This window comes from Mustela lutreola, chromosome 5, assembly GCF_030435805.1.
Source record: "Mustela lutreola isolate mMusLut2 chromosome 5, mMusLut2.pri, whole genome shotgun sequence".
In the NCBI taxonomy this organism is placed as follows: Eukaryota; Metazoa; Chordata; class Mammalia; order Carnivora; family Mustelidae; genus Mustela; species Mustela lutreola.
The window spans coordinates 24,993,038-25,018,714 of NC_081294.1; the positions used below are offsets into that span (position 1 = coordinate 24,993,038).

At 36.8% G+C, this 25,677-nt stretch overlaps 1 protein-coding gene across 6 annotated transcripts in view; it reads right to left on the reverse strand.

Annotated features, from left to right (window-relative positions):
- Positions 1–25,677, reverse strand: part of DROSHA (drosha ribonuclease III) — a 117,401-nt gene that overhangs the window by 59,858 nt on the left and 31,866 nt on the right. For all 6 annotated transcript variants that reach the window (XM_059173715.1, XM_059173713.1, XM_059173714.1 and 3 more), the window contains 5 exons: positions 24,397–24,483; positions 18,452–18,523; positions 16,609–16,690; positions 15,567–15,641; positions 6,018–6,187 (listed from right to left, as the gene is read on the reverse strand). In XM_059173715.1, coding sequence (XP_059029698.1) covers positions 6,018–6,187; positions 15,567–15,641; positions 16,609–16,690; positions 18,452–18,523; positions 24,397–24,483 — 486 coding nt within the window. The remainder of the gene's footprint in view (positions 1–6,017; positions 6,188–15,566; positions 15,642–16,608; positions 16,691–18,451; positions 18,524–24,396; positions 24,484–25,677) is intronic.

A 25,677-nucleotide genomic window follows, 5' to 3' on the forward strand; every position in this document is an offset into this window, starting at 1 on the left:
ATATTTGTACACCCTATGCAATGATAACAATAGTCTAATTAGCATCTGTCACCATACAAAGTTACAAAAATTTTTCTTATGAGAACCATCAAGATCTACTCTCTTAGTAAGTTCCATATATGCAACACAGTACTGACTTACAGTCAGGACATTATATGTATTGATCCCCTTTACTCATTTTGCCCACTCTTCTTCCCCTCCCCCTCCTGGCAACCACCAATCTGTTCTTTGTATCTGAGTTTGGTTTTGCTTTGTTCATTTGTTTGTTTTTCTGATTGTATGATTTCAGCGTTTGTCTTTTTCTTATTCCACTTAGGGTAATACCTTCAAGGTCTATCCATGTTGTTGCAAATGGCAAGACCTCATTCTTTTTTATGGCTGTGCAGTATTCACTGTGTGCCTGTATCCATTCATCTACCGATGAACACGTAGATTTTCTTCCATATCTTCGCTATTGTAAATAATACTGCAGTAAACACAGGCGTGCCTATCTTTTTGAATTAGTGTTTTTGTTTTCTTCAAAATACCCAGAAGTGGAACTGATAGATCATATTTTTTAATTTTTTGAGAAATCCCTATACTGTTCTCCATAGTGGCTGCACCAATTTACATTCCCACCAACACAAGAGGGGGCACCTGGGTGGCTCAGTAGGTTAAAGCCTCTGCCTTCGGCTCAGGTCATGATCCCAGGGTCCTGGGATCGAGCCCCGCATCGTGCTATCTGCTCCGCGAGGAGCCTGCTTTCACCTCTCTCTCTCTCTCTCTCTCTCTGCCTGCCTCTCTGCCTGCTTGTGATCTCTGTCTGTCAAATAAATAAAACCTTTAAAAAAAAAAAGTGCACAAGAGTTCCCTTTTCTCCACATCCTCACCAACACCTGTTATTCCTTGTTGTTTTTATAACAGCCATTTTGAAAGGTAGGAGGTGATAATTCATTGTCTTGATTTGTATTTTCCTGATGATTTGTGATGTTGAGTGTCTTTTCATGAGCCTGTTGGCCCTTTATTTCTTCTTTGGAAAAATGTCTCTTCAGATCCTCTGTCCTTTTCAGTTGGATTTTGTTGTTGTTGTTATTGTGCTATGTGAGTACTTTATATGTTTTGGATATTAACCGCTTATTAAATATCTGATTTACAAATATCTTCTCCCATTCATTTTGTTGATGATTTTCTTCACTGGATGGAAATTCTTTAGTTTGATTTAATTCCATTTGTTTACTTTTCTTTGCCTTTGTTGCCAGATACAAAAAATCAGCACCCAGACCAATGCCAATGAGCTGCCACCTATATTTCTCCTGTAAGTTTTATGGGTTCAGATCTTACATTCAAGTCTTCAGTCCATTTTGTGTTTGGCATAAGGTAGTGTGGTCCAATTTCATTCTTTTACATGTGGCTCTCCAGTTTTCCCAACACCATTTATCAAAGAGACTGTCCATTCCCCATTGTATATTCTTGCCTCCTTTGTCATAAATTACCTTACATGCACGAGTTTATTTCTGGGCTCCCTAGTCTGTTCCACTGACCAGTATGTCTGTTTGGGGTTTCTTCTGGCTAATGTCATATCATTCGATTACTATAGCTCTGTTGTATAGTTTGAAATCAGGGAGCATGATGCCTCCAGCTTTGTTCTTCTTTCTCAAGATTGTTTTGGCTAGTCAGGATCTTTTGTGATTCCACACAAATTTTAGGATTATTTATTCTATTTCTGTGAAAAATGCCATTAGAATTTTAATAGGGTTTGCACTGAATCCATAGGTTGCTTTGAGAAATATGGTATATTAATAATATTAATTCTTCTAAGCCATGAGCACAGAATGCCTTTCCATTTATGTCTTCTTCAATTTCTTTCATCACTGTCATGGTTTTCAGAGTACAGGACTTTTATCTCCTCAGTTAAATTTATTCCTAGATATCTTATTCTTCTGATGTAATTATAAATGGGACTGTTTCTTAATTTCTCCGATAGTTCACTATTAGTACATTATAAAAACGCAACAAATTTTTGTGTACTGATTTTTTACCTTGCAGCTATCCTGAATTCATTTATTAGTTCTAACCATTTTTTTGGTGGAATCTTTAAAGGTTTACAATATATAAAGTCATATCATCTACAAATAGGGAGAGTTTTACTTCTTCCTTCACAATTTTGATGCCTTTTATTTCTTTTTCCTGCCTAATTACTCTGGCTAGGACTTCCAGCGAGCATCCCTGTCTTGCTCCAATGTATTCCTTTAATTCTACACCTTTAAAAGAGAAGGTATGGTGACACAAAAACCAAATGAGTAAGCTTCTCATTATGTCCATGTAGGCCTTTTTAAAATTTTAACAGAAAGCCTCATTTTTAAAAAAATCTAATACAGGAAGAAGTGAACAGGTGGTTCCTTCTTCAGTTAACAAAATAACCTCTCAACCTAAAAGTTTCTTTGTAAAAGGATGGTAAAATCATAGAGTTTTCTCAACCTCCTTGCTTATTCTCAACTCTCACACCAGTCCCTAATTAGAAACTAAATTCTTACCAACAGATTGTGGCATCTTTGGCTCAGCTACTTTAGAGCCAAATGCTACAGAATCGTTCCACATGGAAGCCAATAAGCTTCATTTTGTCATAAAGCAATGCCCATAACCAGAGTCTGGATGGTGGCCTGATTTGTCCAGGACAGAGGGGTTTCAGTGGAAACCTTCCAGCAATTGAAACAAGCTGGTTACCCCACCCCCCAGGGTGTAGCCCCAGTCAGCCATCCAAGAAATCCAAGCAGGTGACAGAGAGAGTAGATCTGTGTAAATTCATGCATGTTAGTTAATAAACAACTTACACTTAAGTTTTAAAAGAATATTTCAAAGTCACTTAATGGTCAAAAGGTTAGCAGGTATCTGAAAAAGTTGACCTCTGCTCTCAAAATTAAACTAGAGAAGATTTTTGTCACAGGTAACCTAATAAGAAATTATGTTAAATGCCCATCATCATCAGTAGCAACATAGTATTTAGGTCTAGGAATTGTTGCCAAGATTTTGTATATCAAACCAGCAGGATACAGTTTTAAAAGAGGAATTGCACAACTGAAAATGCTAGTAAATTATTCATGTTTTCATGATTTTAAACACCATGCTATGGCATCAACCAAGGAAACAGTGATTTAAAATATCTGGGAAGAGATGAAACAAGTTCTAGACTTTGGCCACACCTTACAATATCCATCATACCAGCTTTGAGGAAGAATTAAAAATATTCTCTCTAATGACCAAAGTATTCCCTGGCAGAGGCAAAGTGCCTTGGGAGGGAGATTAATTCTTTTAAGTTCTGAAGCAATAAAATACTTAATGTGACCATAATGGCTTGAAAAATTTAATAAATTCTCCAATATTCTTACCACTGGGTAATCTTTCAAAGCAAGTACTGCAGAGGATAAATGTGGTGCCATGTCTACTCTGCTCTATTTGCAAAAGATATAATGAAAGGATGTTTTTGTGATACTCAGTTTCCAGGATATTTTCCTCCTTTAAACATATTTTTTATTGACTTTAACATATTCCCAAGTCTGGCACTCAAACTTACCTTTCTTTATTTCTGATTACTTTTCAACATAAATCTTTCATCCTGACTAATCTGGTTTCATTATCTTCAAAACTGGCCATATATCCTCCCAAGTATATACATTTAATCATGCCAATAAGTTATACAATTTTTCGATTCCTTAAAGACCTCCCTGTAGCATTCACAAAGTATCCCTGGCAGCCTGGTCAAGTGATCTCGCCTGAAATTACAGGCTTTCCTGATTGGCTTTTGTACTGACTGGTCCACAGATTCAACAATTCATCACAGACTCCTCTCACATGGATATGTCATTAGTCTGCACCTGGACAAACAGCATATAAAATCTCTAGACTTCACGAGCACCTGACTCACATAGTAGTCTCCCAACAAATGAGTTAAATGAAATCATTGTAATGGAATAAATGTTCTTCTATGCCAATGGCTCAAAACCATGAATATGTGAATCAGAAAAGCACCTGGTGATTTTTTTTTTTTTTTTAAACAACAGATCCTTGGGTCCCTCTACTTGGGAGTATACACGGGGTGGGGATCATCAGGGCATTCTTACATGTTCAAAAGCTCTCCAACTTATTCTTGGGTTTCAAGAAATGTTAACCATACCATGGAAAGAAGTCCCAAGGTAAAAGTATTCCCAAAGTGTGCATGCACTATAGACCATGGAACTCTTCAAGCAGACCCACCAAGATGAAAAGGTATGTCTCTCACCACCCTCACTGCCACCCATGTTCTGATCCCGCTATAAAACCAGCAGGAGAAATGTAAATTTATGCAACTGTTTAAGAAGAAAAATTAAATTCACAGTTACACTATCATAATGCTATGATTTGTATATTTCTTTTAGAATTACTTTAACAATTAGTTATGTGGCTTAACAATATAATAGCAAAAATTGTATGCTTTTCTTAGTTTTATGTTTAAACATGCTTTTATTAAACACTTTCACTTTCTAGATTTGTTTGAAATAATCAGTATTAGCTGGAATATTTGATTTGCAAATAGTAACATTTTGTTTGTGCAGATGTTACTGTCATGCTACAAAAAGTTGATCCAGAGTTTTTATTTTTATGAATCAAGGCTATTAAACAATTTGGCAGCCTTCTAAAAACAACAGCTTTGTTTAAATAGATTATTCTGTTTCTTTACATAAAAATATTTTAATTCTCCATTTCTAGAAAACTTTATTCTGATAAGATGCCAACATCTAACTATTTTATGAAACAATAACATACTTCAGAGAAAAAATTATAATTCATACAAATATATAAAGCAGCATTTTCTTTATAAGAGAAACTCACGTAACTTTTAATTCTCTGCTCTTAGTTTTTCTATATTTTTACTTCAAAAGTTAATATTTGAAGCTAATTTTAACACAAAACACTTAAGGAACAAAGAAATGGGAAATATTTGTAATAAGTATGGCAAAGGATCAATAAAAAAGGACAATGATATCACCAAAGAAAATTAGACAAGGGATATTAGTAAGTCATTATCAAAAGAAAACAGAAAAGGCCAATAAACATTTAAAATATCAATTTTTGCCAAAACCAAAATAAATACCAAACTGAACTATATAAATTTTTTCCCCTTTCCCAGTTTTTTTTTCCCCTCCCAGTTTTTTTGTTAAACTAGTACATTATAACCAATTGAACAAATGGACATGCTCATATGCTCTTGGTCAAAGTGCAAATTTTACAGCCCTTCTAGAAGGCAGTTTATATGTATCAAAAGCCTTAAAAATGTGCCTATCTTCAGCCTATTTACTTCACTTATAAGACTTCTTCCTAAAAAATTAAATGGACACATATTCAAAGACATACATGTTCATGTATATATGTGTTTATACATACACACGTACAAATTCAGTACAGCAATACTGGTGATAGCAGAAATCTGAAAGCAATCAAGGTGTCCAATAATATGGGGTTAATTAAATAACTTAGAAGCCTTTTAATTACACTTGTAAAGAAATTTAAGACTATGGAAAAATAATTTTGTGATTGTTGTTTCTAGAAGAGGATGAGAAGAAAAAGGTCTAAAAATGAATATTTAATTGTATAATGCCAATTTTAAAACAATATGAAAATCTCTAAAGAGACTAGAAAAATGAATAGTAAGCATCTATGGAAAATGGAATTATGGATACCTTTTAGTGTCTTCTTTGGGCTGTTTCTGCTTTCTTAACTTTTTATAATGAAGACATATTACTTTTATACTCAGAAAAAAATCAGATCTGAACATACCTAAAAACTGACATTCTCCGCAATGGGCAGAATTTACTAATCAGATGAACTTACTACTAAAATATGATTACATTGTAGCATTTTTTTATTTACTAAATATTTAAAAGGAAAATTACTCAAAGGACAAGAATGAATACTTTAAAACTTTTTAAATGTTCTGTTACTGTTTTTGTGAACACTCAAACTGGAAAGAAGGTGGTTGAGTCTCAGTAAGCACCAGAACATACCATTCCAGGGTTGGTGACAATCATGCCTTTGCATTCTTCTGCGTATTTCTGCCACTCAAGTTCTTCCCACTGAAGCATATTGGCAATCTCCTCTTCAGGGACCAGGGCTTTGCTACACCGTAACAAGTAAAGGAGAATCTGGTGCATGGACAGCACTTCCTTTCCTCCATCTTGGGTGGGAGTGGAAAGAGAGGGAAAAATACAGCTATTCAACAGTCAATCATCAGCCCAATAAGGAAAAACAAGATGGTGAGGGGAAAAAGAGCATTTAAAAAAAAGTAATTTAGAATTTACATTGTTTAACCAGGTGCCAAATAATACAAAAGCCATTTGTTTCATTGATGAACAGTGCTCATAAACCATCTCATTTACTAAAATGGCAACAACAACATTACAAATGATAGAAGGTTCCATTTGTGAGGTATGAATATAAAAAAAGTGCCTACCTAACTAAATTTAAAACCACCTAGCATAAGGAGCCACAGTTCATAATATACAGAACTATGTTATGTCTTAAATATTTTATCATTCTTTCTAAGGTAACAGATGAAAGCTCTTTAGAAGTGATGTTACTGTCTTAAGGAAATTCTAAGCTTTTATGAGATATTTATGGATGTTTCCAATAAGCTATTGTTGCATTATGGTCTAATTTTTTGGTGCTAATGTGCTGCACCTGCCATGATGAATAGCGCTAAAAAGCCTGTACTAATATCATGAAGATCATTATGGAGTTAGTACATGGAAAAAATACCAAGTACTCTGAGGCTTACAGAAGCATATATTACCAAGTACAGAGAATAAAAACAACAAAGGACACAATTAAAGTACCTTGGAAAGAGCCAATTTAATCTGGTGCTTGTTGAACCAAAGGCATAATACTGGGTTCACAGGCTTCTGCCTTCTCTTTGGGCTTAACTTCTTGATCAATATGTGCAACCACCTTATACCACTTTTCTTTGCTTAATCCCAACCAAAGAAAGGACAAGAGCTCTGAAAGTTTGGAGGTCACAGACTACCCCCTCAGGTCACGAGATATGCTAGGAATACCAATATATGGCCAAACACTTCATGGAGAAACAAGGGACCAAGATGGTAGGGATGGGTTGGCACAAATGAGAGTGTCCTATTTGCGCTAGAGGAATTAATGGCACCCAAATAATTTGGGGTACTAGAAAGAGGTTGAAAGACCTTTTTTTTTTTTTAAAGATTTTATTTATTTATTTGTCAGAGAAAGAGCACAAGCAGGGAGAGTGGCAGGCAGAGGGAAAAGCAGGCTCACCATTGAGCAAGGAGCCTGATGCAGGGCTCCATCCCAGGACCCCAGGATCATGACCTGAACCAAAGGCAAATGCTTAACTGATTAAGCCACACAGGTGTCCTGAAAGTTCTTTAATATGAGTTGTTGGGGGTAAGAACCTGGATAGGACTACACATCTGAGAAAGAAGAGAATAAAGATCAAAATTTCTTTCTTTTTCATCTGTGCGGCCTTTTTTTTTTTCTCTCTCACACGTTGTTATGGAATTAAACAGCATTGCTGCTATAGAACTACCATATATACAGGCATGCATTCATTCATTAAATACTTGTTTATATTTCACAAATATTTACTGAGCACCTTTTATGCAACAGGCACTCTTCCAGACCCTAGAAGTGCAGTGGTGATCTAAAAATCCAAAATCCTTTATATTCCAGAGAAGGGCAAGACACAGCAAAAAAACAACTAAAAAAGAGACCAGGCCAAGATAAAGACTCTTCTATAAAGAATCAAAATGGCCGAAGGACTGCAGCTGAATTTAAAATGGTGGTCAGGGAAGGAATCTATGAAGAGGTGCCATGAGAGCAAAGACCAGAAAGAAGCAAAGGAGCCCATTATGCAGGAATGTGGGAGAAGAGTGTCTCAGAGAGAACACACAGCGGTAGCCTATGGTAAAGTGCGGTTGACGTGTTCCAGCAACTGCAAAGAGGCAATGTGGATGGAATGAGGTAAGGAAGAGAGTGTGAGAGAGGTGGCAAGGAGGTTGGATCTTTTAAAGCTTCTACAGAGCACAGGAAGAGCTCTGGATTTTATTCTCTGATGATCGGTTTTATTACCATTATGTTCCAGGCACTAGAGTGGTCCCATGTCACAGTCATGGAAAAAATAAAAACACAAGCTCTAAACCCTCAAGAAGCATGTAGGCTAATGATGATTAATCAGAACTGTTCCTAGAGGAATCTTTGTAGATAACACTCTGAAAACAGAGTTCTTAGTCAAAGCCAGTCTCCAAAAAAAAAAAAAAAAAAAAAAAAACATTGTCCAAGAAGTGACTAAAATACAATCAACCCACATGAGGACATGTTCTACCTACTGATTCAGATTATTGCTCACAGCAGTGAAATTTTTTATGCCTCATTACAAAGCATCTGCTTTAAACCCAAGAGTCACCTTTGATGAACAAAGTTCCATTGTAAAGGGCATATTTCTCAAGAGTCTGTCTCAAAAGACATTTCAATCTCCCTGCATATAACATGCTTTCCTTAATCAGCTATGCTCCCCTCTTCACTAAGGAGCCCAGCAAAGCCATAATGCCTATCACAACGCCTGTCTGATCCCACAGTAGTCTCTACTTCTAGGGAGTCTGAGGCAAACAGATGGAAAAGAGAACACTAAAGCCAGAATATGTTGATTTACACCGCATGTGTACACACAGAGAACAGCAGAGAGAGAAAGGAACCCTAGGGAGCCTTGAGAAGAACTAGCACACTGACTAGATTCACTAGGAACCAAGAAAAGAGTAAAAGAGTATTTGGCTCATAATCTCTATATTTGGTAGTCTCACTGAAGAGCACTGCAGGCCTACAAGGACCCATCAGAAGCCCAGCAAGCCGTAAGAAGGAAGAGAGTGTTGTTTTGTTGTAAGGATTAGAAAAAAAGGCTCAGATTTTATTTGGGGAAGGTGGTGTATGGTAGAAGGAGCAAATATATGCAACGCCAGGTAGACAGAATAGCACTGAAATGTCCCCACCAGCAGTTACAGAGGGCTGACTTCATGGCACTGCAAATAGAAGTGAAATAGACTAAGTGCTATGAATTTAAAGTGAAAAGACTGAAAAACTAAAAAAGCTATTGGAAGAGAGGAATACTTGAGCCTACAAACCAAGGACAGGGCCCAATTTAGGAGAAAAATACCTGCGAGATAAAGAAAAAGGGTCACAGGGTGTCTGGGTGGCTCATCGGTTAAGCATCTGATTTCGGCTCAGGTCATGATCTCGGGGTGCTGAGGCAGAACGCCATCTCAGGCTCTGCACTCAGCAGAGTCTGCTCACCCCTCTCCCACTGCCCCACCCCCAACCCGTGCGCACGCACGCACACTCACTCTCTCAGATAAATAAATAAAATATTTTAAAAGAAAAGAAAAAGAAAAAGAAAAAAGGTCCCCAAATGCCTGTCAGAACGCTTTTACCTATTTTGGGTGTAAAGCTGCTAATGAGAAAGAGCTTTACAGCAGCATAGAAACCAGAAACATTTAAAAGCACACATACATCAGATGCAAAGTCAGTAATGCTGAAGGAGAAATTATAAATCCATGTTGAAACCTGCTAAGTATTGTAAATAGCAACTAAAGTCTGAAGAGACAGCTATTTACCACTGTGACAAAGCAGAAACCCAGGACACAGAACCTGAAAAGCAAGGTTTACAGAGGAGGGGGATTGAGGTCCTGCTCCAGGTTGGGTACTGGGGCGTAATCTTTATGCAAATATTAAAAAAGGAAGACAAGACTAGAGTCCTGTCAGAGCCTGCAGGGCAAGGACTGCATCCCTCACGCCCAGTCCAGTAAAAAAGACATTCCATAAATATCTCTGGGAATGACTTTCTGAAGCAGATAAATAACATAGCCACTTGCTCACAGACGGCCATGAATTTACTAATGTTAATGAATTGGCTCTTTTGGTTTGTCTGCTTTGCTACATGTTTATGTTGGGGATTTATGGAACTATGTCACTGAGGGCTAGGAAGTAATTTTTATCTCATTGGCTGAGATAAATAGAACATGATATAAATGAGAAATTAGAGCGGGTAAGCTAAGGTTAGCAGGAATTCTGCCAGCACTGGGACTGGAACTGTGACAACGGCTCATTATTCGGGAAGAACTGGAGTTTGTGTTTCAGGGAATGAATCTGGACAGTCATTAATGAACTGACAGACTTTATAAACTGTTTCTTAGAGACCCAATTCTCTCAGTTTATATTGCTTGATTATTTATATGGTGGGGGGGTAATCTGTTAGGGAATTTGTGGTAAGAATATGGCTGGTTAAACGAGCCTTTCTCAACAGCGTAATAGTTATTTTAAGAACTATAAAAATACCTTCCTCTTTGCCTACACTGAGAGTAACTGTATAACTGCATTGTCGTGTCTCCTGTATATTCCTACTAACGTGTCTTTACATAATCTTAATTTGTCTTAATGGCTATTTTCTAAAATTCCCCCCAAAGCATTACTTTCCAAATGGAAAAAGATGCTTTATCAATTGATGGTTTTTAAAACCACAATCGGTTCCCCAGGAGTTTTGAGATCGTCTCCCAGTCTCCGGGTCTCTATCAGCCATACCTGCAAACTGCTTCTCCAGAATTGGGCAACTTCCAGAAATCAATCTGCACAATAACCGATTTGCAAAACTGATTCAGGAATTCTGAAGCTTTCCTAACAGGGATAATATAACCAGTGAACAGCCTTTCCCATAAAAGCAGCTTTCCTATCTTGAATTGTGCCCTGCCCGAGCCCCAGCTCCAGCAAGAATAAAACCTTAAACTAACTCTTATCAATGGTTTGGCCACCAAAGGTAGAGGCGGGTACTGGAAGGAAATAAAAATTTGAGATAATCCTTAAAATCTCAATAAACTGGTTGCTCTGTGACTTGACTCCTGGCCAACTAGCCTGAATTAAATAGTCTCTGGTTTAAGCCATTAGCTTAATTTTGGATAAATTTATATGGAGCAAATAAAACAACTATCTTCAAAACTATCTATTCAAAACTATCTTACTGGGTAAACCGGGAAACTAAAGAAAAAGGATAATGACTGATAAAACTTCAATTAAATATAATAAATTGCTACAGATGAAAAGCAAATGAGCACGAGAGGACTGTGAAATACCTAAAATATATGAAAACTGCTCATTCTCAAAAAAAAAAAAAAGAAAACGGCTCATTCTCATACAAGTTCAAGTAAGATGCAAATAATAACTGTGAGATTATGTTGTGTCTCTCAGATCAACACAACTGTACTAGTCGTGATATACAGTGCTGGCAGACATACAAAAAAAAAAATACTGCTAAAAATGCCAGTTAGAGTTACATATCATGTCCTTTCCAGAGTACAACGGACAACCTTTTCCAAATGCTATCATAACAAATAATTTTACTTGTAGGATTCTACCTTAAAGATGCATAATACCACCGTCAAAGTTTTTATACATAATGGGGAAAAAATATACCTCCAAAATACTTGTCACTAGAGGATTTGTCATAAAAATTAATGTCCACTCATACTATAGAATGCTATGAAGGTGTTAAAGAATGAGGAATGTATTTTTATACAGGATATCTGACATAGTTGAGTAAAAAAGAAAGTCGTAAAACATACTTAGCATTATCCCCACCTAAAGAAAAAAAGCATAAATTTCCTTATATAGGGTAAAATGAATATAAACCAAACCATATATAGTCTAGAAGGGGGTATTTACTTTTTTACTTTATATACTTTCATATCGTTTGTGTACACACACACACACAGCTGGGCCAATACAGGGCAAAAGTAACACTTCAATACTGTGAAGAATGACCTTACCAATAAACGGTTGAGGATCAACCAGATATTCATATTGAAAATAAGGAATCTTAAAAAAAATAAAATAAAGATAAGGACTTGATTCATGTAACAACTGGAAAAACAAGTTTTGAGACAGATGAGAGATCTAAATTTCTAGAAAATATATGAGAGTATCTTGATTACTTTAGGATAGGCAAAGATTTCATAAATAAGATAAGCATAAGAGAATATGTAATTTGGACTATATTAAAATTAAGAATGTCTGTCCATGACAAATCACCATTAAGATGATGAAAAAGCAACCCAAAGAGAAGGTACTGGCAACCTACACATCAGACGAAAGTCTCAAATATGGGGTGTGTGTGTGTGTGTGTGTGTGTGTGTGTGTGTATCTAACAAATGAAAAAAAAGACATACATCACCCAACAGAAAAATAAACTGAAACTCAAACAGGCATTTCAAAAGACAATATCCAATCAATTAATACATGAAATGATGCTCCATTTCATATCATTAGAGAAGTGAAAATTAAAACTGTAATATGATACCTCTGAACACTCATCAAAATGGTTAACTTGAAAAAGAAAGAAAAATGCCAAGTGTTGGTGAGAATGTGGAATAATCTGAGCTATCCTATACTGCTGGTGAACAGGGAAAATGAAACCATCATTTTGGAAAACTGTTGGAAACTATCCATAAAGCTTAAAATAAACACAACTAGAATGTCCACTCCCAGGTAAATATCCACAACAGGAAAGCATAAATACATGCTCCCCAAAAGGCACGTACAAGTGTAATGGTGAATATATGTATGCTACTTGAAAGAGCCAAGAATATGTAATACCCCAATGTCTATTAATCACAGGTTAAATACACTTTTGTCACACTATATAATACTATGTAACGAGTAATGAGAATGAACCGACTACAGTTAATGGGAATGGGTGTCTCAAAAACACATATTACAAAAGAAGGCAGAAACAAAAAGGATACACAATTCTAGTTCTTATAATTAAACAACAGGCAAAATTAACACGGTGTTTTCAAGTCAGAATAGAAGCTACCCTTGAGAAGCTGGGAGGTGACTGCAAAGGGGTCTTGAATGCTGGTAATCTTGATCTGGGTGCTGAGAACACAGTGTATTTACTTGAAAATCACTGAGTCTTGTATTTATGCCATGTGCACTTTTCAGTGTTTGTGCTATAATTCAAAGGTTTACTTTTTAAAAATAAGAGATAATACCACAGAATGTTTGAAAGTACATTCACTCTCATTAGTAACAAAATACATGAATAATTAACTAAGGCACTCTTGTGATCAATTAAATAAAGCCAGTAAATAAGTTATTGAGTCCCAGCAATGTGCCAAGTAGTATGTTAACACTGATACAAGACAGACACTGTTTACTCCTTAGCCTCATGGAGTTAATAGGAAGGAAGGAGGAAAAAGTGAAGAAAGGGAGTCGGAAAGGTCCAAAATGTGAAGACTAAGAATGCATTTTTCATGGCAGCATAAATTGATGCTATTCTTTTGATAAGAAATTTGGCACTAAGTACCATGTTCCTTAAAATTATCCATCTGCTCAATGAATTAGTAAAAACTAGGATTCAAATCATATATTACTAAGATAATAACTAGGTAGCAACAGCCTATGCACAGAAAAAAAATGAAAATATATATTAAAATGTTTTTCTTTTTAATTCACCATTTTCTAAAAGATTTTAATGAAGTCATACCGTAAAAAACAACTCAATTATAATTTGCCACTCAATACTAAAATACATTTTATACATTAGATCTGTATCTTTCTGTATCTTCTTCTGTATCTTTCAGGGTGTTTTAATATATGTATTTTCAAAGGGAAGTCTAATGAAAAGGTAAATCCCATTTAAAAATAAATCACTAGGCCTTTTTCTTTAAGACAACCTAAATGTTATCCCTACAATAGTTACAAGAGACATTTTGCAAGAGTTCAAATCCCACAAAGTAAATATCTGACATAAGATTTTTGCTTAAGATGATTTTAAAACCATCTACTTCCTTTTAGAGATTTGCCTGGTCATAAAATGTCTAGAGGCAGACAGAGGAAGAAAGAAAAGGCTTTCAACAAGCTCACTCTAGCACTGTCTTCTAGTAAGTTTGCTGCTAAAGCTCCATTATAAAATCAAAGATGCACCCACATGAATAGACTTCTCAATAAAATAAAACCAGCTGTACAAAGGAGAAAACTTTTGAATGCATTTTCCAAATGAAATAAGTATTAACAATAATACCAAAAATATGAGTAACTCTATCCTAAACTAAAAAGAAGCCATTGTGACTGAGTGTCTGAATTGAGGAAAGGGTATCAAGAACTAATCTTGAGGCAAATCTAAACTAGAATGAGTAGATGAGAAATAAAAGGCCCAAAAGACAAATCAGAGAGCCAGGAGGAAAGCAAGGAGAGCTCAGCACACAGCAGACAGGGTCAAGAGCCCAGGGAAGAGATCGAAACTGCAGCGTGCCCACTGGATGCGGCCTGTGGGAGGCTGGCTTTGGCATCAGCAGCTGCAGCAGGGTCGGGGCTAGAGGGAGTGGGGCGCCCAAGCAAAGCCGGGCTGTGAATGGACCAAAGGCTGACAGGCTCAAACCAGGGTTCTGAGGCAGAGGGGAGGTAAGGTCTCTAGACCCCAGGAGGACAAGAGGCATGAGGAGAGCATGAACATAGGGCTGACTTCCTGAAATTGCTGACATGTCAGCAACACATCACATTTTACATTCTGAAAAGATCCCCAGCTGGAATCGTGGACCACAGATGTATCGCAGCAGCTAATTGTTTTTTCCCCAGTATCAATGAGTGACCCAGAAACAGGACAAGAACAAGCAAACAGCCAAACTGACATTTCAACGGAAGGTGATGGGACTGAGGTTGCTAGAACTGAGAGACAGAAGTCAGAGCACAAGACTTAAGTGAGAAAGCAAAGAAAGGCAGCGATACACAAGGAGAAAAGGGGATTCAGGAAGAAACGAAGGGACTAGGGCATGGGAGCGTGAATGAATTCAAAGATGTCTCCAGAAAGTGAGATGCCAGAATGAGATTCTAGAGATTAATTCATTTATGTGATGATTTTGCAAACAAAAAGGCATCAAAGATTTCATGAAACCCAGATATTTTTAAAGAATACAAAATACAACGCCATATCTCACAGCTAGACTCTTAAAAAAATTTAAAGCTTAAAATACTGCTTTAAAAAAATAAAAATAATATACTTATATATTTTAATTAGTGAGAAAATAACATTTTTCACTGTAAAGTGAATGTGTCAAAAAAACCAGGAAAAAAACCCAATAATATCACTATATTAATATACCTATTATTGCAGTAATTTTTAGTGTAGTTATAATTATGCTGCATATAAAATTTTATACTAATTATTTTCTAACTATATGCATTTTTTAGAGCAACATTTTTCCATGTTACTTTTACTACTTGCATGATATTTTATCAAATAGATTTTCAAAATTTATAAAATTTGTAAATTTATAAACCTGTCCCATTGCTCATGTAATTTGGGGCTACCATAAATTACACAGGGGTCCAAATCAAAACGTAAAATTTTGCATTTCATCCCTGACCTGAGAGGTAGATAATTACCAGGGTCAGAGGTGGGAAGTTGTCCCTACAGACTAAAAAGAGAACGGCAGGCTTATTTTCAGATGCACTATCTCACCGGGACACTGACAAACCAAAAGATTTACCTGGAAGAAATCTCACAAAACGTGGCATGAAATGAAATCTTGGGCAGCAGGGAGGGCTGTCTTCAAACAAAGGGCCTAAAGCAAACAAGTGAAAAGGAAAGAAGAAATAAATAAAACAGCCTTAGAAAACAAACACTGTGGCTTAATTCCTAAGATTTATGATAACCACAAAGAAACACCACCGGAAAAGTAGGGACATAAAAAAAACACCACCCCTTCTTCTCCCCAACAGTTCAATCAATCATGTGATAACTGCCACAAACAGCCAATGAAGACTGCAGTGAGGGGACTACCCGAAGTCAGAGGAGAATAAAGGCCCCAAGGATATATACCTTGTGTATGACATACGCAGTAAAACTTTTTCAGAAGTCCAAAAATATAAAGATTTTTGTTATAGTTGAACTACTGAATGATATACAATGCTTGTGTTTTAATTCTTTTCTATTTTAATCAATACCACTGGGGGGAAAGAAACAAATACTATTAAAAACTTGGTTTGAAAAGCCATTCATCAACACACTGTTTTAAAAATAAGTCAGTCAATGTCTGCTAGAATACAAACACTTCCAAAGGAATGAACGATTATCTAAGAACCAAGATTTGAATTGATGTAGCTCAAAGTGTATATGTGTGTTTTGAAGGCTAACTGAAGTTCTGTTTTAATATACTGTCATCTTGAAAGAAGCTTATTACAGTAAAGTTCAATAGATTTAAAATATTAACTACTGAGATTTTCTCTAGTGAACATAAATCAAGGTAATTACTCATAGTAACTGATATCATCTTTTTAGGTATCAGTTAAGTAATGGACAATGGTAATCTTAGGTAATGACCACTGTCAAATTTTATTAAAATTTAAAATAAGACCCATAAGAACTTATCACGTCAAATGATAGCAGCTGATTCTAGGAATAACATACTTTTCCCTGAATATTTAAAAAATAAAAGGAATTCCAACTGTCTCCCCACTGTTTCAAGTTTTTACATATACTACAACGTTCTTCTACAAGCATTATACTTTTCTTTAAATCTTGTTATTTACCTTTAAGATTCCAGTCATACAATTCCAAAATATCTCTGAACAGGAATAATGAAAAGAGTTCAAGTCCTTTCACACAAAAATTCTGAAAAATAAATCAAAATCAAATTACTGTATTACTATAAATGTATATTGACTGAGGTTCCACTTGTTCTAGTCAAGCATCTTAAAAGTGTGTATTAAACCCATACTAAAACCATGTAATTTCCCAAGAAGTTTGGCCACTGTCCTACAACAGTTCATTGACTTGAGACATACATGAAGCAGGCAATACTGCCATTAGCACTCCTACAAAAATGTAAACTCAGTCCTTGCAAACATACAAATAAAACATGAAGTTTAAAAACTAAAATCTCATTGTATTTTTCCAACCAATTAAATTTCAGAATCAGAATTTCCTGGGGATTTTTTGTTAATTTAAACTACACATGCACACGACACTGGTCGGCTCCTCTAGGTTTGACCCCTCATCCCACTCCTGCTTACTCTCACCCTTCGAACACACCCCGAATCACCATTACAATTACCATAAAAAGAGATATTCTGTGCCAAAAAAAGTTCAAATTTTTTCCTAATTTTTAATTTTTTATGAACATATAATATATTTTTATCCCCAGGGGTACAGGTCTGTGAATCGCCAGGTTTACACACTTCACAGCACTCACGGTAGCACATACCCTCCCCAATGTCCATAACCCCACCCCACTTCTCCCAACCCCCCTCCCCCCAGCAACCCTCAGTCTGTTTTGTGAAAAAGTTCAAATTCTTAATAAAGGCAAATAGAGGGCTAGGAAAAACTACAAGACTTTGTACCAAAATTTCTCCTGCAAACAAGCTTAACAGATGATATATTTACAAGTGAGACTTGTCTCATAATTCTTCCTCCTACTTGTCTTGCTCAGGGTTCATAAATCACCCTGTGTGAGATCATGCCAGAAGTCATCAACTTTTACAATAGCAAATGAAGGCTTATGACCTTAAAAATCAAAAGGAAGCAAAAAAGCCCTTCTAAGCTGGAGAATGAAGGGGCGGCCCTTTCTCTTTAATTCTTTTTGAAAGATAGGTAGAATTACCAGCACGTGCTCGGAATGAAACAGGTGCAAACTAGGCCTGTGTGTCACGCTCATCAATCCCCCTCAGTGCTCCACTGCCCACGACAGAGCTTCACTGTTAAACAAGGTTTGCAAGAAGAGCCGGGGGCTCAGGAAATCGACCCCAACTCAACAAATGTTAAGTGCACAAGCTTGTTTGCTGTCTAGTTGTTATTTCTTAGTGTGATTTGTTGACACCACTAAATTCAAGATCAGGCAATGAATCATTCTGAGATTCACATTAATCTTGCTTTGGAATTTTAAACCTCTTGCATATATTTAGATAAATCTGCTGCTGAGCATCTGCAATGAAAAACAATTAGGAAAAATATGTAAATAACATGGGAAGAAAAATGAACCAAGCATTGATCTTGTCATTGGAGATAATGAATAAGATTATTCCAACAGCTATCAGATTTGGTTTCACTGTTCTAATTTCCCCTCTGATAACGACCAGTAGCCAGAATCTGTCCTCTATCCAAAACAAACTGGAAACAGATGTAATGTTAGAATCAGCAGATGCAAGATGAGAATTAAGTTCAAAAATAGGTCAATAGAAGTTGAAAATGATCCAAATTTTAACCTTGCTCCTAGAACCATAGCTCACTGACCCTTTCGACAGTGAACACCATTCTTTGGGGGCATTCTTATGGCAAACAGCCAGAGCTGGCCAAGTTCAATGGTTTAAAGATTTAAGTGTGAAATAAGCAAAAAGAGCAAACTACATCAGGCGGTTAAGTAATCTTTTCTCTTACCTCGGGCATCATCTCCTCAATGAAATGAATTGTGTAGTCTATGTTGAACCTGATTACTTTACACAGTGGAATCTGCAATAAGAATGAGAGGTTCAGTTCTGTAGTTCCCTCCTGCAGGCTCCCAGTGCACATGTATTTGCTCTCTGGCCCACAAGGCCATGAACCAAATGAGAAGGCTTCACCTGAATCCAAGCTGCTAACAGTACTGAACATGAAGCTTTGACCACAACTGCAGGATATGAATGGCAAGAACCCAGCTAGCCCAGCTTCTATAGGAAACCTGCATAATGTTGGTGCTTAACTGTTTTAGCAGCAGCAACACAAAAACATAAGAACCCACCAAAACCAAACATATCACCTCTAAGGTACTGATAAAACCACAGTCAAACATTTCTTTTTCTCAGGTTTTCTTAATCTTTCAGAATCTTTAGCTCTTCAAGTAGATCAGGGATAGCAGGATGACAACCCCTCGGTTATGGATGCATTAGTCACCAAAGCGCACTCAACTCGGGCTGCGCATCCCGCTCTGTAGCAAAAGCAACCCTGGTAATGACGGTGCTAATAGCTAATACCCACTGGGCCAGGCAACGTCGTGCTGCTTCAGAGGGGCGCACATGAAAACACACCCATCAGATAGGCACAGCTACTATCCCCACTGTACAGGGGAGAAAGCTAAGGCAGTGGCATCAGGTACCTTGCCTAAGGTAGCTGGCAATAACATCTTGCTCTAGACCACAGCTCTGATCCACCTCTCATTACGTACGTGGTCTGATACTCAGGGTCTGTGTGAAAATGAAGGCAGGCCCAGAGGAAATAAATCCATATCTATCTTGTTCGGTCATCAGATGCTAGCCCCATGCCTACACATAATGGGTTTCCCATAAGTGTATTTTTCAATGAAGGAAACAATGAGAGAGAACCTATGAGGTTACTAAAGTGGCTTAGCAGACAAGCTGGCAGAAAGAATAGACTCAGAAGCCTAGAGATGTGTTAAGTAGGTTTTCTGGCCATTCAATCTGTCCATAAGATGATTTTATATAGATGTAATCATTTTTATAAACCACAGCAATCAGAAAGAAACAACTTTAATTCTACCAGCAAAAGGAATGGCAAGAAAAACAAAAATAGTCTTACAATGCCATCTACTGGAAATCTTTTTCTCAGAAATAAAGTTTAGTTCTTTGGTGCTTTTCCCTTTCTCTCTCTTTTTTTTTAAGATAGTGGCTAATCTGAATGAAATTTATAATTAACTTTAATAAGAAATCCATTTTCAATATTGCAGTAATGAGTTCTAAATGAACTGAAGTGATATACTAAGGCCATGATTATTTTTAAGTTATTATTATAATTATTTAAAAATATTTGAGAATTCCAAATATGTGTACTATTCATACTGTTAAATACCTATCCTTTGTTAATAACCTGTGTTACGTCCGTAGTTACTCTAAAATAAGGCACAGCCCCTACCTTTTTTAAAAGATAAGGATCTAAAAAGGAAGGCAGGCATGTAAATAATAAATAAAATATAATGTATATAATGTATTAAGTGCAATTAAAAACTCATAAGCAAATAAAATAGTATAAAGTACAAAAGAACCAAAGAGAAGGTAACATTTGAGTTGAGTCTTCAAAGACGGGGAGAAATTTTCCAGGCCATCCAGAAGAATTAAGTTGGGAAAGAACAGGTGTTTAGTTTCTAACAAGACGGAGAACAGGGAGCTGAGGGAAGACAAAATCTCTTAGCTGTTCAGGAGTGAAATACATGGAGAGAGAGAAGCAAGGAGGTTCTAGACAGGAAAAGTATGAACTATGTGATGCAGATCACATAATTACATTAAGGATTAAGGACTTTTCCTTACAGCAATGTGAAGTCACCCAAGTACTTTAAGTGACAGACTATCATAGTTTACATATTGGATGGGCTCTTATGTCAACAGTGTGGGAATGGTTTATAGTAGAGCAAGGCAAGAGACCAGAAGACCAGACTGGAGTCAGATCAAAAAGCCCAGGAGCCAAATGAATAGAAGACTGGAAGCAAGGGAGCAAATTTTAAACATGGGAGAGGTTACTGAATTATACAATGACCATTCTGATGTGGAAGTGAAAGACAAGAAAGAAGAGAGAAAAATTCAAGATTTCTGGCCTAATGACAAGATAAACCACAATGGCATTAATACAAAGATATTCATAGGGTGTCCTCCAGGTACCTCAAACAATATTCGAGGAAGAGGACAAGTTCAGTTTTGCATAGGTTGAGGGTGAGGTACTTGAGGGGCTATCAAGGTGGTAATGTCCAAAAGGCAATCTGAAATGTGTGTGGAGCACAGAGCCATGTCATAGCTATAAATACCAATTTGGTGGGAATCAGAAGATGTGAAGAAAAACTGTGGGTGAGACTGTATTACTCAGAAGAGAGCACCCAGAAAAGGACAGAGCCCTTGGGAAGTCAAGAGGCGGACGAAGAAAGAGCAAAAGTTATTCCATCCACCATGCACAAAAGGAACTCAGCTAGATGAATTATGTAAGGACAGTCATTTCCCCATATCGTTTCAACTAGATTCCCTTTTTGGGATTCCTTCTTTGAGCTCTTCTCTTGTACATACCTTATTTTCTTTTGGGCTCTCATCCATACCACCAGAACCCTTCTGAGCTACACAAATCTGGAAAAGCCAAGATCTTCTTTTCTATTCACTTTTATCTCTCTAAGACTCAAAGAGAACTTGTCATTTTTCTACATATGGCAAGCTCAATTTTTGAAAGATCAATGGTCACTCAAAAAATATAAATGCCTAGCATTTCCTAAAACTTGTTTGAATACAACTGACTGACATTAACTCTTAGCTCATCCTACCATAAAGAAACAAAGAACCCTCCAGAAACTTCTATATCGAACTCTACTACTTGCAGGTGCTGAAAGGCTAAATCCAGGGCAGTGAGGCCACTGGAAATGGAAAGCCATCTAAAAGCAGGGTTTTTTTTTTTTTTTTACGCTTTTGAGGATGGGATAAGATATTATGCATCTAATACATGTATCTTTATAACTTTATAGTTATGTTGTCAAAGTCCTTAATAACATCAGGTATTCTAAGTAATAGTAATTGTGCTATGTAAAAGGATAAAATGCTCCCAGATGCTCTATACCTAGCCAACAAGGCTTTCAATCCACTTCAATTCAAGATGATCTTAAGAAAACTTGTCAGAAGTAGATTGGTTGAGATTCTAACATTACCATCATTTGCATGCCCTTCTTGCTGATATGCTCTCTCTAGCAAGAAAATGAATCAGATCAGTAAAGCGATTTAATAATTCTTTTTCTGGGAGACTACTTCAAATTCAAGAGGCCTTTGATGGATCTGATCCCTATGAACTGTACAACATTGAGCTTAAAACTCGATTTGTTTTATCAACACCTCTAACATAAATGATGAGGCTTATCTTCCTATTACAGAGTGAAGTTCTCAAATTTAGAGAACTTGAGTATTTATATAAAATATATGCCGAAGCCAGGAATTTTCAGTCCTATCTTTCATTTTGTAACAGTAACAATTGCAATTAACTGAGCATTAGCAGTCTCTTAGTGCCAAGCCTTGTGCTGACAGGCTTTAAATAACGCTCAAAGAATCACCTCTCTAAGGTCACATAAATATTAAGAACCGGTTTAAAAAAAAAAAAAAAAGAAGTCTGTCTGACATCTTATCCAAAATAAGAAGTGACAACATGGAGGCACCTGGGTGGCTCAGTGGGTTAAGCCTCTGCCTTCAGCTCAGGTCATGGTCTCAGGGTCCTGGGATTGAGCCCTGCATGAGGCTCTCTGCTCAGCAGGAAGCCTGCTTCCCCCTCTCTCTAGGCCTGCCTCTCTGCCTATTTATGATCTCTCTCTCTCTCTCTCTCTTTCTCTCTGTCAAATAAATTAATATATAATCTTTAAAAAAAAAAAGTGCCAACATGTATGCCAAAAACGATGACAAACACTTTTCATGTGTCATTTATTTTTTGCAGAAACCGGTAAGATTGCTACAATACCTCTATCTTACAGATGAGAAAATCAAGGATTATAAAGATTGAAATGTCAAGTCATACAGCTAGTAAGTGAAATTCACTAATGTTTAAACCCTGGTCTCTCTGAAGCCACATTGCTTTCCTCCTTTGATTAAGGTGATCCTAAAAGTTAAATGAGATCTATTATTACTTCTAAGGAAATTAGAGATAATTTTAAATATTTTCATGGTAACTAAATTATTTATATTTGCAAGCCCACTGAGGGAAAAAAGAGAAAAATGCATTATGTGGGAGGAGCTAGACTAGAGGACCTTCAATGATCTTTCCCACTCTGAGATTATGAGCTCTGGTGTAACAAAGGTTTTGAGTGCCTAAGACATTTAAAAAAAAAAAAAAAAAGGCCAAAAAACCATCAAACTTCAAAAATTCTTAGTGCCTTTTCATAAAGACTGTTAAAGAATTGTCCAATACAAAACTCTATAGCTATGTGTGGTATGGGATGTTACTAGACTTAACTGTGATCATTTTCCACTATGTACAAATGTTGAATCATTATTACATAGTATACCTGGAATTAATATGATGGTATGTCAATTATATCGCAAAAAACATGGTCCAGGGGCACCTGGGTGGCTCAGTGGGTTAAAGCCTCTGCCTTCGGCTCGGGTCGTGATCCCAGGGTCCTGGGATCGAGCCCCGCATCAGGCTGTCTGCTCCACGGAGAGCCTGCTTCCTCCTCTCTCTCTCTCTGCCTGCCTCTCTGCCTACTTGTGATCTCTGTCTGTCAAATAAATAAATAAAATCTTTTTAAAAAAAAAAAAAAAGGTCCAATGTGAAGCACTTTTCTATATTAGAGTCTACACTGGAGGTAGAGGTAATATGTATTATCAAACAATTTTATGTTTTTATTTAGAATGTCATCACCTTCCACAGAAAATTCTCTAGGATGAAATATATTGTGGAATAAGGAAAATTCCACTAAGAAAACTATTTGTTTTAAATTACTACCACTACTATAGAATCATGTCTATTACAAAGAAAAAAAGAAGGACAGAAAGGAATAAAGTCAGGCAAAAATTTTGTTCCTTACTCTCCAGTGGAACAGAACTTCACGTTTTGAGTAAACAACACCTAAATAACTTTTTAAACTATGGATGTAATTTCCTATAACCAATTCAGAAAGGATTAAAGAACACTGTTACTTTGATGCAGATGCACCAAAGCTATCATTTTTTAAGTTCTCTAACAGCATCTGGACTGGGTAAAGTATACTGCTATAGTCTGAGCTGCCAGCAAATTCTACTCTATGTCCAACTAGAATATAGAATAAGACAATTCCCAAGACCGTTAGCTTTGAGACAGCAAGATTTTGACTCACAGATACAGAACTTCCATTTGAACCAATTACCAATAAAGTAACTTTAATACTGGTATAAAAATATCACAGATCTGTATGTCAGACAAAAATCTCTTAAAGAAGATATAGTCCTGGGATTCGAAAACAGAAGAATGTAGGAAATTAATGCAGGTTCCAGATGACCCGAGCATAACTCTCTTTCTTTTCCTATTGCTCAAACACTAGATGATAGCTGCTCCTTAAAACTTTCCAACCTCCTTTTGAAGGACACCCAACCCAAAATAGCTTTGACACATTACTCCACAGTTTATCCTTCTTTTTCAATCTTTCACACTCTCAAAATGTTATTCTAACACATGTTTACTTACACCATTTAATGTGGACCAAACCTGTGACTCATTAGCACAGATGTCACATCCCCACCCCCGACACACACTGCCGCAGACTTCCTGCAGCTCACGCAGAGGGACGCAAAGTAAATGTTACTTAAAAGTCAGAAGAAAAGAAATTTTTGACTTTCAGAAACAAGAATTAAGGGAAGGAAGAGAATACAGGAAAGGAGAAAGCCAGCCAATTAGTACATACTTACATTGGTCAGGGGGGCATGTGCAAACATAGAAAATCCTTCAAAGATATACTCATGATCATCATATTCTATAACAGTTGGCCTGTCAGTCTAAAAGCAAACAGAAACACAAAGTGTGAGCTTAAGAACACGATTTGCATGTACAGAAATCCATCGGAACACAAAGGTACCAACAGGAGAAATGTATGGACTCCACAAGCAACGTGAACATTTTTCTAAACAACCAGGGAGAACTTTATACAAAAGTTTAATTTTAGGCGGAATTCTCTGGCTTCAGTAATATTTACATATTGAGACCATCAGGAAGGTTTATTATGGGTATCATAAAGGGGAAAAAAGGCTATATGGCTTTATTTTCTACAAACCTGTTTTATTTAATCCTACAATACTATTACATCTATTCTTACTGACTGTATTCCCGAACTAAGGAAAGTTCCAATAAGAACAAGACAATAGCACAGTCAATTCAAAGCTCAAAGTGGAAGAAGACTCAGCATCATGATAGTCAAGACTAGTAATAGCCTAGAAGGCCTCTGGAACCAGAGGCTCAACCCCTCACAGCTCCATTCCCAGGACCTCCAAGGAGAAGCCATCCCACCACATAACAGCAACAAATCAATTCCCACATGATGTGAAAAATTTTAATTATCTGAAAATTGAATCTGTAGTTAAAACATACAAATGTTAATTCAAGCATACGAGATTCTCTTCCTTATGCTATTCTTACAGACTACCATTTTTAATCCTAGATGTTAAATATGGAACTAATTACCAAGACTAGTAACCTAAAAGACACTTTTTTAAAAGGATTTTATTTATTTATTTGTTTCAGAGAGTGAGCAAGAGAGAGCGCTAGAGAGAGAACATGAGAAGGGGGAGGGGCAGAGGGAGAAGCAGACTCCCCGCCAAGCAGGGAGCCTGAGGTGGGGCTCAATGCTGGGACTCTGGGATCATGACCTGAGCCGAAGGCAGATGCTTAAATGATTGAGCCACCCAGGGGCCCTAAAAAACAGTTTTTTAACACAGGTACTGAACATTATTCTTTTAAACCTTATATATATACAGGGGTGCCTGGGTGGCTCAGTGGGTTAAGCGTCTGCCTTCAGTTGAGGTCACGATCCCGGGGTCCTGGGATTGAGTCCTGCATCGGGCTCTCTGCTCAGCAAGGAACCTGCTTCCCCCCTCTCTCTCTGCCTTCCTCTCTGCCTCCTTGTGATCTGTCAAATAAATAAATAAAATCTTTAAGCCCTATATATATATACAAAGAACTGGAGGAAGGTGCTA